Source organism: Aquarana catesbeiana, linkage group LG02 (genome assembly GCF_042186555.1).
Source record: "Aquarana catesbeiana isolate 2022-GZ linkage group LG02, ASM4218655v1, whole genome shotgun sequence".
In the NCBI taxonomy this organism is placed as follows: Eukaryota; Metazoa; Chordata; class Amphibia; order Anura; family Ranidae; genus Aquarana; species Aquarana catesbeiana.
This window is the reverse complement of record NC_133325.1, coordinates 472,448,367-472,464,764: the sequence shown is the minus strand read 5'-3', so window position 1 is coordinate 472,464,764 and position 16,398 is coordinate 472,448,367. Positions and strand designations below refer to the sequence as shown.

Sequence of the window (16,398 nt, the reverse complement as noted above, 5' to 3'; positions counted from 1 at the left end):
AACAGCCCATGTGCTCCTTTACTGTACATTGAAGCATATCTAAATATAAAACTTTTTTTTTTTATATAGACTGAAAAATGCCCCTGCTCTTGCCAGTTAACAGTAAGCCAATCAGAGGCTAGGGTGGACGCAAAGTATAGAGTGCAATAAAAAATAATAATATTCTGTGTCCTGCTTTGGGATATTGGCACAGTAACTGAATTTTATTTTAATGAATGCCCTTGTATCAGATTTTAGCTGAGCATATACATATCTCCCAACTTTTTGAGAAGGAACAAGGAACACCTATTAGCAAATGTATGTAGGCATAGGACACCCCCTGCCACGCCCAGTTAAAGGAGAATTCTACAAAGAAAAAAGATTAGTTAAACCCACAACTGTTTTTTTTACCACTGCTATTCCTTTATACTGGCTTTTGAAGCTTACATATGCAGCAATTTAGAAATCAGATGAAAGGTTTAGCACTGGGAAACACTTTTTGAAAGATAAAGAGTGCATTTTATATACAACTATATAGATCAGACCAAAATGAGGGACAAATCAGGAAGAGTCCCTCAAAATAAGGGACAGTTGGGAGGTATGCATATACAGTATATATTTATGTACGAAGAAGCAGCTCCTATTGTTCACCCTATTTCAGGGAATTAATACTAAGCACTCTGGAAAATATATTACAATAGATTTTTTTTCTATACAGAATAATTTGGCCAGGTGGTGCTGTACAACTTCCATACAACCATTTCTGGATCCCAACATTAGTAGTAGCATAGTATTCAATTAAATAACCCTGTCACAAAGTACACTAGGAGACCTACCCCTGGGGTCTCTCAGGACCACAATAACCTGGCAGTTGACCAAATCTTGCCCAGCCAAAACTGTACCTTTTTGTTGACTCTTTACAGAATAATACTTTGGTTTATCATTTACTATGTTATTATGCATTACATCATACTTACTGATAGCTCCATCTGCAATAATGTAGGAATCCTCCGTTCTTTCTGGTATAGGGGGTGGAGAAGCAGATCTATCTCGGGCTTTTCCTAATATTTAAGATAAACACATGGTCTTAATGTACACAAATCCTTAATTTAAGGTATAACTAAAGGCAAAACCTTTTTTTTTTAGTTTTGGATAGAGGAGTGAGGGATTAGAACACGTTTGGGAGATTCTATTAGTCCTGTTTACCCTAATCATTGAAAGTGAAGGTATAGGAAAATCCTAAATTTTGGGTTGTTCCCAGTAAAGTATAAGAGGGGAAATCTTCGAATGGGAACACTAGTCCTGGTGACTTGGGAGTCCCCAAGAGATTCCCTTAATTTTCAGGGATTTCCTTTCACTTCCTGTTTGTTTTTTTTTTTTTTGTTTTTTTTAATTATTTTTTTTATTTAAGAAAAAAGGAAATAACAAAATTACAGGCAAGCAAGAAATGGTACAATGAGTGGCGTATATCACAGAACAAAGATACATATGATATATGAGATATATGAGATACAAAGGTGGGCGTACATAATATGCCGTATACCATCCTGCAAAAAAAGGGGCCATTTCCTGCTTAACATAGGTAAACAAATTTCTGTATCCAACATCGTTACACAATGTATTCAGGTTTTTCGCTATTCTTCAGTAATGGAATCGTCCTCCTTGCTATGGGATAGCATGGACATTAGTGTCTTGGTTATCCCTCGACCATGTAACGATGTTGTACCATTAAAAATCATAAACCTAACCACAAATAGATAACAGAGAAAACATATAGGGAGAGTAGAAGAAAGAGTAGTGAAGGTGGAGAGAGGTGGGAGAAAGGGGGGGGGGGAGGGGGGGGGGGTTACCTCAGGTCCGGACTCCTGTGTACAATATTCATCATCTAAAATATTTTACTTAGGGTTTGACATAATTTCCGCAAAGGCTGTTGTGTATTTAAAGGCAAACCAGCAGGACCATATTTTTTTTACGTAATCAGATTTGTTCCTGAGCGAGAAGGTAAGGTCTTCCATATAATATGTGCGATCAACTTCCATTAGCCATTGGCGTAACGTAGGTATATTTTTTTGTTTCCACAGTCTGGGGATCAATGCTTTGGCAGCATTAAGAAGGTGAGGGGTTATGGATTTCTTATATGCTCCTACTGGCTTGCCTGTACAGTGTAACAGTACCACAAACGGGTCAACTTCCTGTTTGGTTATGGGACAGGATGTGAAGGGAAATCTCCCCAATGGGTAAAAGATGGCAAAAATAAACCTTACAGGGGTTATAACCCTCCCTTATACTATCCAAAATGAAAAGAAAAAAAGGTTTTGCCTATAGTACTACATTAAACATTTATAAAATTTTATAGCAGGCACCTACAATAAAACCTACCTTTAGTAAATTTCCAGAGTACCTAAGGAGCCTCAAATATTATGTAAATATTTCCTATTTATCTACTGATTTCAAGCCTGACCTGCTGTACTCCAAATTACCACAACTAACTAGTGGTTTTTAACTAGTGTAGTGTAGGGGCATGGAAATGCCAAGTTGTAGTTTCCTTGTTTCCCACTAGCTATCATTATAGTGAACAGTGAGACAGTCTCTGGGATACTAATGGTTTAAGGAAGTTGATGTCCCATCAGTGGAGGGGCACCTGATATATGATTTAGGTGACAGGCTCCCTGGAGTCCCCAGACCCAGACCCGAAAGGAGGAATAGAGATCTCTGAGGTTACCAGGATAGGACTCATCATGTAGGCAGGAGGCCTAGATAAGAAGCTTCCCTCTTGTGGGGAAGCTAGGAGCAGCTAGGTGGGCTGCTACGAATGAAAGACTAATGTGACGGGACTACTCTCATTACCTAAGGAGATGACAGTATTCTGGGAACACCCTCCAGATGTCATGAGTCTTCAAAAGTTTCTCCCCTCCACTAAACTGCTTTACCTTTTATGGAGTTTGTAACTCAAGTTTTTGCTGCCTCCACTTGGAAGGCTGAAAGAACAGCTTCAAAATACTTTCACATTTTATTTATTAAAGCAAAAGCCAAAGGCATCAACTGTGCAGACATTCTGTTATTCTGACCAAAGATGGGAACATCCCAAGGACTGATGCATTGTGGGCTTCAAAGGGGTCTGTGGCTCGGGACCTTTACAGCCACCAGGGTGCTGGGTGGCATGCCAGGGAGTCAACATATGCTAGAGTATCCCAGCAGGCTCAATTATCTTGGGAAAATCAGGAAGGGTTACAGAGTGTATATGTCCCCACATTTCAGCTACAGGGCACAGGGGAGGCATGAGGCCAAGCACGGCTTAACACTATAATTGGTTGCTTCGGTAGCCAACAAAAGATAGCAGAAGGTAGAAGAGGATAGACCTGTCCTTGACTTCCTAAGCTGAAGTTGGTATTTACACAAAAGAGTTCTTTTGGAGCTCTTACTTTGCTCTGATAGGGTATTCATTGTAAGTTTATACTCCTAGTATATAGTCATACAGCCATTTATATAGACAGGTTTATTTTAAGGCAAATGGTATTGTGTTTAATGCTGTAGCGCAGACTTAGGACTGGTCTGGCTGTTTGGTCCCAGGTTCCATTCCCTGATAGGCACACAGCAGCCAGGCACTTTGTATTTCACAGTCACTCGTGTCAGAGAACAGGCTTTGCATGTCTTTTTATGTTTTTTATTTTATTAGGCAATTGGGATAGGGTGAGCCTAGGGATACTCCAAAAAACATTAGCAACCTGCAGAAGAGGGCACTAAATCTGAACTATTCCTTCAGGGTGAAGGCACCCCCTTTAAAGCGAAGGTGAACTGGTTCTAAAACAGGGACTCCATAACAGGAGTATAGTCCTGGATGCACAAAGAATAAGCTCTCCCAAATGAGGCCAAAAAAAATCAGAAGGCTGGTGCTCACTGTTTCCTGAATTTTGCAGTATCAGGCAGTTGCTGTGCTTGATTTGCCTGTGCCCTGGATCCCTAGATGAGCTCTCTGCAACATTCAGGAAGCTAGGCCAGCCAAAGCAAGAGCCAGGACCCCAAAAAGGATTCTCTCAGTTGCAGGTGAACTCCCAGGGATGCCACAGCCCTCAGGCTGGGTCTTACTTCCTCAGGAACAAGATGGCTCTGTTCTGGGCCCTAGTCTATTTATACCCCTTTCAGGCCCCTGCTGGTCACTCACTCCACTGACCAGGGATAGGCTGAAGAGGCGTTAATGTGCCCAGAGTCTGTGTTCTTCCACCCACTATATCCCATGACTCAGTAGGATACAGGGGGAAGTAACCGAGCCTGCGTCAGCAGAACCCAAAACAGGCGCTACTAAACAATTGTTGCTCTCCCTGGCTACAGGGTGGCCAAAAACAAAATGTAACACTAGTAGACAACTGGGGTGCTACAGTGCATTAATGCAATGCTTGAAAGCTCTGGCTGCTGTAAACCCACTAAATGTGAAATCTGACTACATGTTATGGGTTAATATATTCTCTAAATCATCCCTTCTCTTATCATCACTTCTCTTTGCAGCTCTTTATTAAGCACGCTCATACCTTATTAAATCATACACACTAGACTATCCTACTTAACTTTGGCTATAATTCAATTCATTTTTATTAAAGTATTTCCATTGTATGGACAATGCACTCTTATGCCTCGTACAAACGATCGGATTGTTGGCCAACAAAACCGTGGAATTTTGTCCGAAGGGTGTTGGCTCAAACTTGTCTTGAATGCACACGGTCACACAAATGTTGGCCAACAATTACGAATGTAGTGACGTACTAGATGTACTACGTGTTTTTTCAGCTCCTTTAGCGCCATCCTTTGGGCTCCTTCTGCTAATTTTGTGTTAGTAGAAGTTTGGTGAGTATTGATTTGCACTTTTCTTTTCGTGTTTTTCATTTAGCGCTTTTCAGTTTGCGCTTTTCAGTTTTTCAGTTTTTTTCACTTTTTTGAGATACTGTATATGTTCAGTTCTGTGCTTTTACGCAGCACTTTACATATACAGTATCTTAAAAAAGTGAGTACACCCCTCACATTTTTGTAAATATTTTATTATATCTTTTTATGTGACAACACTGAAGAAATTACACTTTGCTACAATGTAAATTAGTGAGTGTAAAACTTGTATAACAGTGTAAATTTGCTGTACCCTCAAAAAAACTCAACACACAGCCATTAATGTCTAAACCGCCGACAACAAAAGTGAGTACACCCCTAAGTGAAAATGTCCAAAATTGGGCCCAATTAGCAATTTCCCCTCCTCAAAGTCATGTGACTCATTAGTGTTACAAGGTCTCAGGTGTGAATGGGGAGCAGGTGTGTTAAATTTGGTGTTAACTCTTTCACTCTCTCATACTGGTCACTGAAAGTTCAACATGGCACCTCATGGCAAAGAACTCTCTGAGGATCTGAAAAAAAGAATTGTTGCTCTACATAAAGATGGCCTAGGCTATAAGAAGATCTTGAAACTGAGCTGCAGCACAGTGGCCAAGACCATACAGCGGTTTAACAGGACAGGTTCCATTCAAAACAGGCCTCGCCATGGTCGATAAAGAATTTGAGTGCACGTGCTCAGCGTCATATCCAGATGTTGTCTTTGGGAAATAGATGTATGAGTGCTGCCAGCATTGCTGCAGAGGTTGAAGGGGTGGGGGGTCAGCCTGTCAGTGCTCTGACCATACACCGCACGCTGCATCAAATTGGTCTGCATGGCTGTCATCCCAGAAGGAAACCTCTTCTAAAGATGATGCACAAGAAAGTCTACAAACAGTTTGCTGAAGACAAGCAGACTAAGGACATGGATTACTGGAACCATGTCCTGTGGTCTGATGAGACCAAGACAAACTTATTTGGTTCAGATGGTGTCAAGCGTGTGTGGTGGCAACCAGGTGAGGAATACAAAGACAAGTGTGTCTTGTCTATAGTCAAGCATGGTGGTGGAAGTGTCATGGTCTGGGGCTGCATGAGTGCTGTCGGCACTGGGGAGCTACAGTTCATTGAGGGAACCATGAATGCCAACATGTACTGTGACATACTAAAGCAGAGCATGATCCCCTCCCTTTGGAGACTGGGCCACAGGGCAGTATTCCAAGCCCAAGAGGGTTAAGGCAGTGCTGGAAAATAATGTTGGCCATACAAAATATTGACACTTTGGGCCCAATTTGGACATTTATAATTAGGGGTGTACTCACTTTTGTTGCCAGCGGTTTAGACATTATTGGCTATGTGTTGAGTTATTTTGAGGGGACAGCAAATTTACACTGTCATACAAGCTGTACACTTACTACTTTACATTGTAGCAAAGTGTCATTTCTTCAGTGTTGTCACATGAAAAGATATAATAAAATATTTACAAAAATGTGAGGGGTGTACTCACTTTTGTGAGATACTGTACATTGTACATTCACATCAGTCTCTACCCTCAAGGAGCTTATAATCTAAGGTCCCTTACTCACATTCATACATACACATACTAGGGCCAATTTAGACAGGATCCAATTAAAGTCGATGTAAACCCGAAAAACACCATTTTTTTGTTGGATATCATACTGTAGAGTATAGGATTTCCTATCATTTGAGCCCAGTCTTGTCACACAGAGTTAATCCATCTCTGAGCAATCCTCTTTTATTGTTCAGTGAGATAAATCTTGACAAACTGAGAAAAACTTTGCCAAATCCTCCCCCTTGCTGTGAGTGACAGGTGATTTACATCTCGTGCATTAGCCTAAGAGGCATGCATTATTTTTTAATTCCCTCCCACTCCTTTCTTCAGCAGCTCTGCAAGGATTGGCTGTTCCACACCTCAGCATGATTTGGCATGCTGAAGTCATGTGGTTACTTTCCTGTCTTTTCACTGGATGTTAGAGATCATAGCAGAAGTTCAGTGTTAGAAATACACAGGGGAGTGTAGAGGTGGGCGGGGAGTCTACTGACATCATGACTCCACCCACCGAGCTCCAGACAACAGACCCACCCACAGAATATGCAGTTTTTCGGGTCTAATAACAGACAGAGGGGAGACATTTGACAGGTAAAGATACATGCAGGAGGCATGTATATCCTTATAGATAACCCCTATGGCAGTAGTTTAGAAAGGATGACATTGGGTTTACATCCACTTTAATCTACCAGCATGTCTTTGGAGCGTGAGAGGAAACTGGAGTACCTGGAGGAAATCCATGCAGGTACAGGGAGAACATGTACATTTTTTGCAATTCCTACATCACATTAAAATAACTCAGAATGTCAGTCTAAAATAGGATAACCTAATTTAACCATGCACAGTTAATGTATGGTCAGTACTGCTTATCTTATATAATTACTCACCCATCTTTGACCCTCTCACTTTCACACTCTATAAAGCAAAAAAAAGCAAAGATAACCTAAGATTATTAAGCACTGGGTTAACACACAAAAAATACTATACTATGTGCTAACCACAAATGATGTTTAGTAAAATAGTGACATTTTCATGATTGTTGCTTATTAAAATATTCAACCACTTCAATACAAGGCACTTTCACCCCCTTTCTGCCCAGGCCAACGGAAAAAGACCGATTTTTTTTTATCTCTGTTTCTGTTATAACATTTTTTAAATAAATACAGTTTCCCCAAAAATAAGCCATACCTCGAAAATAAGACCTAGCGTGATTTTCGTGGATGGCTGCAATATAAGCCCTACCCTGAAAATAAGCCCTAGTTAAAGTCCTTGTAAAATCATATAATCTGTTTTGTAAAAAAGATTATATAATGTGCAGAGTGTCTCATTGTGTAACTTTATTGTGGAAAATGCCTTATTTACAGCACTGCTGGGTGCTCACGTGACCCGCCCGCGATCTCCTCCCAGGCTGACATCAGCGGTCCCTCCCTCTGCAGTACACGGAGCGGGGGCTGATGTCAGCGGGGATCTTGGCCTCTCCGTCTGCTGCAGTGCTCGGAGTGGGGAAGAAGAGCTCCAGCGGGTCACGTGAGGGCCCAGCGGCACTATAAATAAGGTATTTTCCACAATAAAGTTACACAAGAAGACACACTGCACATCATATAATATTTTTACAGAACAGATTACATGATTTTATAATAACTTTAACTAAGGTTTTAGGATTACAGAGTTTTATAATACTGACTCCTGAGCTGACAGGAGAAGAGGGAGGGAGAAGACAGGGGACACAGGAACTTTTTGAAAAACATTTTAATGTTTTATTCCAGGTTTTTTAGAACATAGAGGGATAAATGACACAGCACAAGCACTGTGCTGTCTATCATGCTTTAAAGTTTTAAGGATCAAGATATTTTTTTTTTCCAGAAGAAGATGACATGACTATTTGAATAAATGTAGATTATTGTACATACCGTAAATAAATAAGACATTCCCTGAAAATAAGCCCTAGTGTGTTTTTGCAGCCAAAATTAATATAAGACCCAGACCTATTTTCGGGGGAAATATGGTAATCTTTCTTCATAAATGTAGGCCAAAATGTATTCTGCTACATTTCTTTGGTGAAAATAACCCAAATTAGTGTTTATTATTTAGTCTGTAGGAAAGCATCCACAAACTATGGTATATAGTATATATCTGAAAATTGATCAGTTCTGATGAGGCCCGAAAATGCCAGGACAGTACAAATACCCCCCAAATGACCCTTTTTTTGAAAGTAGACAGTCCAACGTATTTAGCAAGAGGCATGGCGAGTTTTTGAAGTTGTAATTTTTTGCCACAATTATTCTGACGAAGAAAAAAAAATGAATTCACAATTTTTTTTTTATTTACATACTGTTAGTACAGCGTTATCATATAACTGGTGTAGTGGTGATCAGGGACACTGACTTGTGACAATATGTAAAAAAAAATTGTCTAATTATTTTTTTTTAATTTCTTGTTTATTTTTTTCTTACATTTTTAAAATACACACTGTGACCAGAGCAATACAGTGTTACCATAGTAACGCCGTACTACTCTGGGGAAGTGATCAGCATTTTTTTTTTTTACACATTGCTTATGAATTTCCAGTTTCCAGTGAATTTCATTGGTATAAGCAACCATTTTTACTGGATGAAACTGATTCATTCATTGTGTTTTGTTGTGATTAGCTGTGATTGGCCACAGCTAATCACATGGTACAGATGGGCTGTGATTGGCTCTTTCTGCGCCATGGGATTACTGTGACCAATCACAGCTAGCAACACAATTGTACAAAATGGAGTGCATGAAAGGAAGCCATCCATTGTTTACAATTGTCATGTGATCTGCTGTGATTGGTCACAGCGATCACATGGTACCAGCAGCAGGCCCTTACAGTGATCAGTCATCGGCTGTGTCCGGCAGACACAGTCGAGGACAGATCACGCCGCAGCTTGGCCCCACGAGAGGTGTGTTCCGGGAGGACGTCATATGAAACGATGGAGGTCCCGCCCAGCTATCATTTGACTATATCCTGGGCAGGAACTGGCGGTTGTGAACCTAAAACATGAAATACAAACAGAGCATATCCGTCTAGAGTGTGTACTTGTCTCAAATAAATGGGGTGCTTCCAGTGTGGTAATATGGTGTTCTAACTGGATGCCCATCACATCACTGCATATAAAGTGTAACCAAATTGCTGAAAGCCATACTTTAAGAGCATGTTCTTGAATGATACTCCATAGAATAGCTCTGAACTAAAAACAATGTGAATGAACCCTAAAAGCTAATTTCTCCTTAAGAAAATCTACAAAATTACTAAGACTGTAGATCCCAATACTGTGCTTCAAATTTTTGTAGATAATTCCTACATATATACAAAATATTTTTTTAATGCAATGCATACTAATACCTTACTGCGTGTCTTGAGTCTGAAATCATCAACATTACACTGGGATACACCAGCCCATTCTTGTGATGTGCCAATTTTTATGCTTGGAACTTTGACTTGCACTTTAGGTTGCAGTGGTGGAGGCTCCTGTGGTCGTTCATCTAGTAAAAACATTGTAATAACATCAAACGCTTAGAAAACCATCATATATTACACATGGAAAGGATTCTTTTGTACATTAGAGAGGGTGAAAACTCCCTAACGGGTGCCACAGACAGCAACAAAAGTAAAAGATGTTCTAATCCCTCTCCACTACAAGGATAATATATAAAAAACAGTATTTTTGCTTGCACATGATTGAATGAGGAAAGTCAGCAGAGCTTCACCAAGCTAAGGAAAAATTCTCCTGCAAAGTGAACAACACATTTGCCTTTAGTAATGAATCTACCACTCATCTGGAGACTTTAGGGTTGATTTACTATAACTGGAGAGTGCAATATCTGGTACAGAAACCAATCAGCTTCCAGTTTTTTTTTTTGTTTTTTTTTAAATTTAAAGTGATTGTAAATGCTGGAATATTTTTATTGAAATAACAAATAAGCTATATTTCCCTGCTCTGTACAATGGTTTTTCACAAAGCAGCCCCAATCCTCCTCTTCTCAGGTCCCCCCGCCGATGCTCCTGCCCCCCCCCCCCCCAAGGGAGCGATGATGTGCTGGACACTCTGAGCCAATGAGGAGGATTTTGCACTCTTCAGTTTTAGTAATTCAACCCCTTTGTGTTGAAACAGATAAATGCTTTGTAATGGGTGCAATGATAAAACTAGGTAAAAAGAAGGTGGTTTTATGCTGTTTTACGGTTGAAATCTTATTGGCTGATTTGGAGAAAACAGACATCTTTATATCCTCTCTATTATTAAGGGAAGCTAAACTCTGCAATATTTACCTCCCCTGAGTGGTCAAATGTCCCTCGCCGGCACTGGCATCTTCCACCCAGCTTATTCTGGGTGCCACGCTGGGGCGGTTCTCATTGGCCAGCACAGAAAGATGTCACTACTGCGCATGCACAGGAGAGCAATCATCCCAGCACACAGGTGCTGTGCCAGAATGTAGATTAAGCTCAGTGTACATTCCACAGAAGACTGCAAGCAGGTAGGTAGGTTTATTTTACTGCAGAGGAGGCATTGCATGTCTCTTCTGTAATAAAGAAAAGGTGTGTGCTCTCAGTTTTCAAAGGTGGGACTAAAGTCCTGCTTTAGTATATGATGCTCATATTGCATTTTTTTATCTTTTCATTACTTACCAAGCTCACCAGTTACAATAAAGGATTCAGGTGTGCGTTCTGGCAGAGGAGGGGGACTCTTGTCATCTGCTTTTGAAGAAGTAACTAAATGCAACAAGATATTACATTTTAGTTATTTAAATGAACATTGTATCAGTTAAAGGTATGTTTATGATATATTTTAGTGAGCTACCTAGTAATGCCCCGTACACACGGTCGGATTTTCCGACAGAAAATGTTCGATGGGAGCTTGTTGTCAGAAATTCCGACCGTGTGTAGGCTCCATAGGACATTTTCCATCGGAATTTCTGTCACACAAAATCTAAGATCTGGATCTCAAATTTTTGTCAAAAAAATCAGTTCTAGTAAATTCCAATCGTGTGTACACAATTCCGATGCACAAAGTTCCACGCATGCTCGGAATCAAGTAGAAGAGCCGCACTTGCTATTGAACTTCATTTTTCTCGGCTCATCGTACGCGTTGTACGTCGCCGCGTTCTTGACGTTCGGAATTTCCGACAAGATTTGTGTGACCGTGTGTATGCAAGACAAGTTTGAGCCAACATCCTTAGGAAAAACTCCATGGATTTTGTTGTCGTGTGTACGGGGCATAAGAGTGTTAAGCTAATCATACACTAGTAGAATTCGGGTTGAAAATTTTTGTTTTAATTTTTGGTGGGGTTAAGTCAATGATCATTTTCAACCATGGGGACTAAAACAAAACTCAAAAGAGCAGGATGGACAATTTTTTTTAACCACTTCACGACCGTGCTATAGCCAAATGATGGGTGCAGCGCGGTCAGCCAGTTCTGGGAGGGCGTCATATGACGTCATCCCATGATTGCACCCACTGCGTGCCACTGTGTCCTTAGGACACAGCTGTTCACAGATCAGGTTAATAGGCCAATCACAGCAACTGTTTACCACGTGATCAGCTGTGTCCAATCACAGCTGATCACACTGTAAACACAAGACGGTTATCAGCATTCCTTTCCTCACGCTGACAGCGCGAGGAGAGGAGAACCGGTAACCGGCTTGTATAAAAGGATCATCTACACTGATAATCAGGGCACTGCCTGTGTCCTGATTATCAGTACAGTCCCAACATTGCCCAGCAGTGCTGTCTATCAGTGACCACCAGTGCCCACCAGGGCTGCCAATCAGTACTACCAATCAGTGTCCATCAATGCCTCCTCATCAGTGTCACCCATCAGTGCTGCCTATTAGTGCCCATCAGGACCACCTATCAGTGTAACTTTTTTGTTTATTAATAGCACAATTTTTTTGCCTATTTCATATCCAATAAATATTTATACATCGGCTGGTGTGGGGGTGTTTAGGTGAACTTTATTAGGAAGTGCAGAATTTTTCGGTACACAATTTGTTATTCATTTTAAGATGTAAGAATCCTGCTCTAAGTTTCTGTCTTGATGGTATAGGGCACCTGTTTAGTTGTCCCCAACAATTTCTGCAGTGTGCAGGTGGATGTGTGGAGAGGTACAGTCTTACACCTCTGGTGGTAATGCCCCTAACTTAGGCATTTCTGGAAAGAGGTGTGAGATCCTATTGTGAAGATCATGCAAAACACTCTCCCAGAAGATCCCCCCTGTGATTTTTTTTCATACCACTTCTATGTCCATTAGGTCATATAAAAGATTCTCTGTACCACACTCACTGAATGCTGCAAAAAGCTTGATACCCTGATTTTGAAACAAAAACAGGGCCCCTACGCTGAGGGAGTGGCTTAATAGAGTTCAGGTTACTTTGGAAGCAAAGGAATGGGTACATAACGTAAAATATCGTTATGAGCTTTTTTCAATAATATTAGGCTTCTTGGATTGAAATCATCTCCTTTACAGCTTATAAAATGATCATGTCAACTCCCTGATGCGGTAGTCCTTGTCACTTTGAGGGTGGAGAGTTTTTTTTTACGGCTCTGAGCAATGGAATAGGAGACGACTCTTTATTGTTTTTTTTCTTTGATATTCCTCTTTTCTGGCCTTGCTACTTGGTTTGGGATCTCAATTTGTTAGGCTTTCTTGTCTTTCTTGTAATGCTGATTCAAATATGGGCTGTATGAGTCTTACATTTATTAATAAAATATAGATTTTAAAAAAAAGAGACTGTGGGAAACTATCATAGGAATTTACTAAGACTGGATCAGACAGAATCTGGAGTAGCAGTGCATGGCGTTCAGATTCCACTTTTCAACTTCAAGGCTTAAAGTGGATGTAAACACCATTCATGAAATTTGACCTAGGCACATATATCTGCAGTGTTTTTCTTATCTCTCTCCAAAGCCCTAACTCCTGTGTCTTTCTGCTGCTCCGTTCCTGTGTTATCAGCATGATAACTTCTGACAAATTCTCTGACACAGGAGATAAAAGCAACTGGAAATTTGTGTTGAGGAGGTAACTTAGAGATAGATAAGCAGAGAGCTTGTCTATTCACAGCACAGCTCTGCATGTGTCTTTGTTCCTCTGCCTATGCGGAGGGGTTGGGGGGGTGTGCCTTTCCACCAATCAGCTCACACACAGTGTATGCCTAGGCTCCACTCCCACAGCTGAAACAGGAAGAAAAAATTCTAACACGATGTTCACTTTCTAAAGAATATAGAAAGCTGAAGACAGCAGATATACATGTAAAACTCATGTAGGGAGATTTATTTCATCTCTGTGTATCATCTGAGGCTGTTCACTTCACTGGGTATATGTGATGGTTTACATCCACTTTAATGGAACAAGGTGGCATTAGAAGCAAGTTGATTACTATGCTGAGCTGCTCCAGATTCCGTCTGTTCCAGTTTTAGTAAACTCCCCCCCCCCTCCGACCCATGTACCCATGTGCTGACACACTCTGCAATCTGCAAACAGCAACATGCAAGAGAAACAAGTTGCCCCTTGTCAATCAAGATGTTCATGAACTTCCACTGATGATTAGATCAACTCAGTCATGTTCTTGCAGGCGGACAGGGTGACTAAAGGGGGTGCCAGATGTACCCGACATTCATGTACCATACTATTCATGATTGCCCAGCTAGAGGAAAACCCACAGATGAATCTATGACAATATACAATAGGGTTATAGCATATAGATGAGCCTTTCTCAACCATTTACTCCTGAGGATCTCTTGAAATAATTTTCAGATCTGAAGGAACCCCTGCTAAAATACATAGGTGGTTAGTGGGAGGAATGCCCTTTATATTGGCAGCCTGTAGAAGCAACATTTCTTATAGTGGTGGTCAGTGGAAAGTATGCCCCCCTTACAGTGGTAGTCAGAATGCTACCCTTGCAGGCAACTAAAAACATCATTGGTATCAAACAGCTGGCTCTGCCAGGTTGCATTGGACCTAGCATTATACAGTCACCACCATCAAACTAGAGGTCGGGTCAGCCATAGCTCAGAGAACCCCTAGCAACCTCTGGAGGAAACCTAGGGTTCCATGGAACCCTGGTTAAGAATGGCTAAAATAGACAGTGTGCTACATTTTATAGTAAATATTCTATATTTTATATGCATTGTTCTTTAAAGAATATAGAAAATATTTATATTTACCCTTGGGGCCACTTACCAGTGCTGTTCAGATTGTTGAAAGGTGGAATTTCTACTTCTTTAAGTGATTCTAGTTTGGAGGAATGATCAATCTGGGATGAATTATTTAAATCAGACAATGGAAAGTTAAGGTCTTGGATATTGTGCCCATTTGCATTGGGTATATCGGGGTAGGTGGCTTCAACACAAAAATCTGCAAACTTTGGTGACCCTGGATCAGAAGATGATGTTGGAGAAAAATAAGGATCTTCTGTCAGACGAACATAAGGGTGACTACTATGAACAGTACTTATATTACCCAGAGAACCAGTAAACATGGAGTCTTGATGATGATTACCAAGAAATTTCTGTTTATCAAAACTAGATGCTAAATCCTTTTGAATATGGAGGAACGCATCTGATGCTTCAATAACCCTCTCAGACATGAAAGCCTGTCTCTGAAATTCCAACGGTGTAGATTTGGTGTGTATTAATGGTGCATGTCCACTGTAACTTTTTCTGTTCTCAGTACATGGTTGAGGACAAGGATTTTTTCTGTTGCTGAGATTTTGAGAAGTTTTGCGCACTATTGTTCGTGGAAGAGGTTGCGGCATAGGTTGTGTTTCTAAAGTCTGCATGGCCAGTGCATTTAGTTCATCAGAACTTTTATACATCTTTGTTGCTGAAAAGGGTTCCATACAGCTATTAGAATTATTTCCACTACTAATGGCTGTTGTAGATGTGTTCCAAAGATGTGCGCTAATTTCCTCTTCCATCATGCATTCACCTGTATGACTTGAACAAAAGGATGTTAGTATTATTGGTGTGCATTTATAAAGTTTAAAGTTTAAAACTAATATTTTTAAGGTATCAAATCTGGTTCTCATAACCTTTCAGTAAATTGTTAGCTATACTTATTTAAGGATTTTTTTGTTTTGCTAATTATGAACTCTCTTCTTGCTGCGGGGTCTACTGTCAGCACGCGTGCAATGTGTTGGAGTCTAAATATATCCATTTGCTGATCTTTTTTACCTACAGTCCCGCATTAAAGTTTATGTCCAGCCAAAAGTAAGTTCTTATTTTGTATAGCGTGAGAAGATTTAGAACCTCTACTGGGTTTTTTATTTGTTTTTATTGTAGTATTTTGCAAAAATCCAGACAAGTGTACAATCATATTGTCAGTACAATTGTGTACATCTATTCATATTGACTGTACAATAAAACAGTATTTTGCATTTCCATTTAATAAAAAAAAAAAAAGAGAGAAAAATGAAAACAAAAAATAAAACATAATACATAACATCTAAGCAGCTATGATTCCATGTGACGTGTGTTATTTTATATTAGTCAATAAAGAACTCTGGTCCTTATTTCACTTATTACCTGAATCTATGACTTTCTTTGGTTTATGAATGTGCTTAAGGTGCTATAAGAATATGTGGCATATTGGTGTATTATGTTTACCCATTTTGAATAGCCATTGTGTGTAAAGTACATTCTAGTAATAGAATTGTTTGAATCTATCGCTAGACGGGACAACTGCAAAGTATCAAGAGTTATAAAATTCTTCCCTGTCTTGAACATTGAGATCTGGGATATCCCCCCATCAATGGTCTTTTATTTTCTGTAGTCTAGGTTTGATATACCGAATGAATCCTGAGTAGTTTCTGGATATTATTTTTTTATGGTGACCCCTACTGTGTTTTACTGCTATCGAGACCTACTGTACGTTAGAGATAGACCAGACAAATCTCCAACAGTATTACAGACAGAAATAAATATGCCTTTTTTTGGTTAGAGCCCAAATCCAAGAAAAGGAAAAAAAATCTCTTGCAGTGG

At 40.1% G+C, this 16,398-nt stretch overlaps 1 protein-coding gene across 1 annotated transcript in view; it reads right to left on the bottom strand.

Annotated features, from left to right (window-relative positions):
• Positions 1 to 16,398, bottom strand: part of PTPN22 (protein tyrosine phosphatase non-receptor type 22) — a 186,326-nt gene that overhangs the window by 21,504 nt on the left and 148,424 nt on the right. Inside the window, exons 13-17 of the mRNA XM_073615709.1 lie at positions 14,600 to 15,354; positions 11,049 to 11,132; positions 9,768 to 9,907; positions 7,285 to 7,312; positions 957 to 1,040 (exon numbers count right to left, since the gene is read on the bottom strand). Of these exons, the coding sequence (XP_073471810.1) occupies positions 957 to 1,040; positions 7,285 to 7,312; positions 9,768 to 9,907; positions 11,049 to 11,132; positions 14,600 to 15,354 (1,091 nt within the window). The remainder of the gene's footprint in view (positions 1 to 956; positions 1,041 to 7,284; positions 7,313 to 9,767; positions 9,908 to 11,048; positions 11,133 to 14,599; positions 15,355 to 16,398) is intronic.